Here is a 2,661-nt window from a genome sequence, read left to right on the forward strand (position 1 = left end):
ACCAGAAGAATGGGATGTTGATGTCGAAACTAGCAAGCCACCCGAGCTAGACGACACAACCCCACACCACACCGCCGATCCAACCCCGGACGCCACCCACACGCCTCGTCTATCGCATCCCTCCCCGATCCCCAAGTTGGCCATTCCGCCTGGGTACCCGGAAGGCGTGTATGGACACGGGACAAGTCACAACGGGATGGGCTCGCGACAGGCCTCTGTTGGGGCACAGCCTCATGGGTTTTGGGAATCGTATCGGTGGGCTTCTGACGAGCACGCGAAAAGAAGCCGTGAGGAGGAGGCGAAACGCACAGAGATACCGCAAATGGAGACCGGAAAAGCACATGGATTGCTCTATCCGCCGGGCCACTCCATGCTCCAGGAAATCCGGCATCTACTGCAGCGCGACGGTTTGCGGTGGGCAAGGGCTGAGCTTGCCAGAAGAGAGAAGGCAGAGGGGAAGCCCAATGGTGGCAGTTGAAGAAAGAGCAATTTGTTGTACGGTACATAGTTTGTCTAGATAGTATGTGTTTGTTTCATATGTATAAAGAACTGTATTTCATCAAAGATTCATCACGGGACGCTCGCTTGCCACACCATGTTGCTTTCACACAAGAAGAATACTAGCGATGGTGAAGTTGCATATCAACGAAAAATAGTGCCGAGGCTGTGGCTGAATCGCAGGAAGGCACTGTTTCCTCGTCATGCTGCGGTCGCACATGCAAACCGGTAGTAATCCACGACTTGTCAGGTCTCCTGCAAATCGTTTTCTTGGATCCTCTTCTTGGATCCTCTTCTTGGACCCTCTTCTTGCATCAGCCTTATCTATGTCTCTAATCGCAGATTTGGCCTCTTGTCCCATTTCTGTACATGCTCCTTGCACCACATGTTGTCACAGTGAGCCAGTGACCATGCTCTTCGCATCGCCTATTACATACGGCACATGCTCTCCGCAGTGGTAACAGATGCTGTGGTAGCAGCATCTGTTACCACAGCGAGGAACACACAGCTTTTTATAAGACGGATTGAAGACATCCGTAAACAGTAGGTACTACAACAATACATGCTGTGTTGGAAAGGTAACCGAACACATCTGTTCCTACCACGTTAGAATACTTCAAGTCCGCTTCCGCATGTTTTCATGATTCTCGTTCACCTCCCACACAGCTTTCCCTTTTCAACAAAGGGACGGCCACAATGGCTTCCCTTCTGTGTTGTCATGAAATTCTCTTCTTTTTCCCCTTCTCTTCTCTTCGCCCCTCGCGTGCTCGACGCCCAAGTCCTCCTTGACCGCCCTCCTCACGACGCGCCTCTGTACGGCCACGCTCTCCCTCCGCACCAGCTCGCGATCGATCCTGAAGCCGCCCCCGCGTGCACGCCGTACGATCAAGCACGTCCCCTGCCACCCTTTCCAAGTACTCGCTCTCGTCTTTCAGAAAGCCCGCGCTCCTCGCCAGACATTTTTACCCCTTACATGCATGCCAGGATTCCCTCAGCACAGGCATGACGCTTTTCCACAAACCGTTCCTCCAAGACTGGGCATCTTCGTCGTGCACGTCCTTCCACAAGCGCAGCCCTTCCTCCATGCAAACACGCCGCGCATCCTCGCGGGATATATCCAGCAGCGGAGTCACACGTCTCACGCCTTCGCACAGGGTCGCTCCCACGTCATCGCCGAGAGCTCGTCCGAGCCGGCGCCATACGCCAGGTTTAAAAGCACGGTCCCATCTAGATGCGTCCTCGTGTGCCCCTTGAAGACGGCCTGAAAGCCATGCTTCAGCGCCACTGACGGCAGCGCGGCGTTGCGGCGCTCCCTGGCGGGCGATTGTGATCCCCCGGCCGCGGGTCGGCGGCATCGAAGACAAGAACAGGGCTATTGTTGGCGCATAGGCCGATTCCGTGATGCCGGATGGGCTCGTCGTGTGGCCAGCGATAGCGGCAGTGGGCTCGGGCAAGCCACGGGCACGAGGCAGTGAGCATTCTCTTCGCACCGCCTGTTACATCGGGTGCATGCTCTCCGCAGCATCTGTTACCACAGCGAGGATCGCACAGCTCTTTGTAAGACGGAGATGCGGTTGATCTCGCGCGGATGGTGCGCAAAAGGTCAGCGAGGGCGAGCGAGTTTTAGCCGCTGCAGATTAAGGGGAAGACGGGAAGTGAACTGATCCAGTCACGGTCGAGACACCTGTGCAAGGTTGGAGCGCTCCAGACGGTGAGCTTGCGTGGGAAACAGCAGGGGTGAACGAGCGTTGTTGAGTGGGGTAGAAGGGTAGAAGAGGGGTTCCCCGCGGTGTAAGGGGGTGTAAGGTGTAGTGGAACGACCGAAATGTAGAAAAGTGGTGGAACGCCAACCCCTACGTGACTTCCCCGCAGACGTCACGCCGACAGCCGTAGAGAGCCATTAGCATAGTACAGAGGACCCTACGCATTAGTACCGCCCAGCGCGATGACTAAAAAGACGGCACTAACTTGCGGCAGCAGTAATCAGTTTGGTGAACCATGACCCATCCAAAACCAGTTTGAAGTCTGCTGCTGTTTCCGACCCTTCCTCTAATGCCGAGCGTCCGAAAAGGCTCGTTTTGAGGACCTCAAGTGCCATAAAGCATTGCTCACATCTCACAGCACACCCAGACTCCCCAAAGATCCAAACAACCTTGCCAGCAC

General features: G+C 55.4%; 1 protein-coding gene across 1 annotated transcript; it reads left to right on the plus strand.

Annotated features, from left to right (window-relative positions):
- Window positions 1-522: 522 nt before the first annotated feature.
- Window positions 523-624, plus strand: CHC_T00008026001 (hypothetical protein). Its single transcript, XM_005711865.1, has one exon. It carries the CDS (start codon window positions 523-525, stop codon window positions 622-624), a length of 102 nt encoding a protein of 33 aa, XP_005711922.1.
- The last annotated feature ends 2,037 nt before the right edge of the window (window positions 625-2,661 follow it).

This window comes from Chondrus crispus, genomic scaffold, assembly GCF_000350225.1.
Source record: "Chondrus crispus Stackhouse genomic scaffold, scaffold_92, whole genome shotgun sequence".
In the NCBI taxonomy this organism is placed as follows: Eukaryota; Rhodophyta; class Florideophyceae; order Gigartinales; family Gigartinaceae; genus Chondrus; species Chondrus crispus.

What these genes read in the sequence shown, in the direction of transcription:
- CHC_T00008026001 (XM_005711865.1), top strand. Translation starts at nt 523, where the DNA reads ATGTGTTTGTTTCATATGTATAAAGAACTGTATTTCATCAAAGATTCA.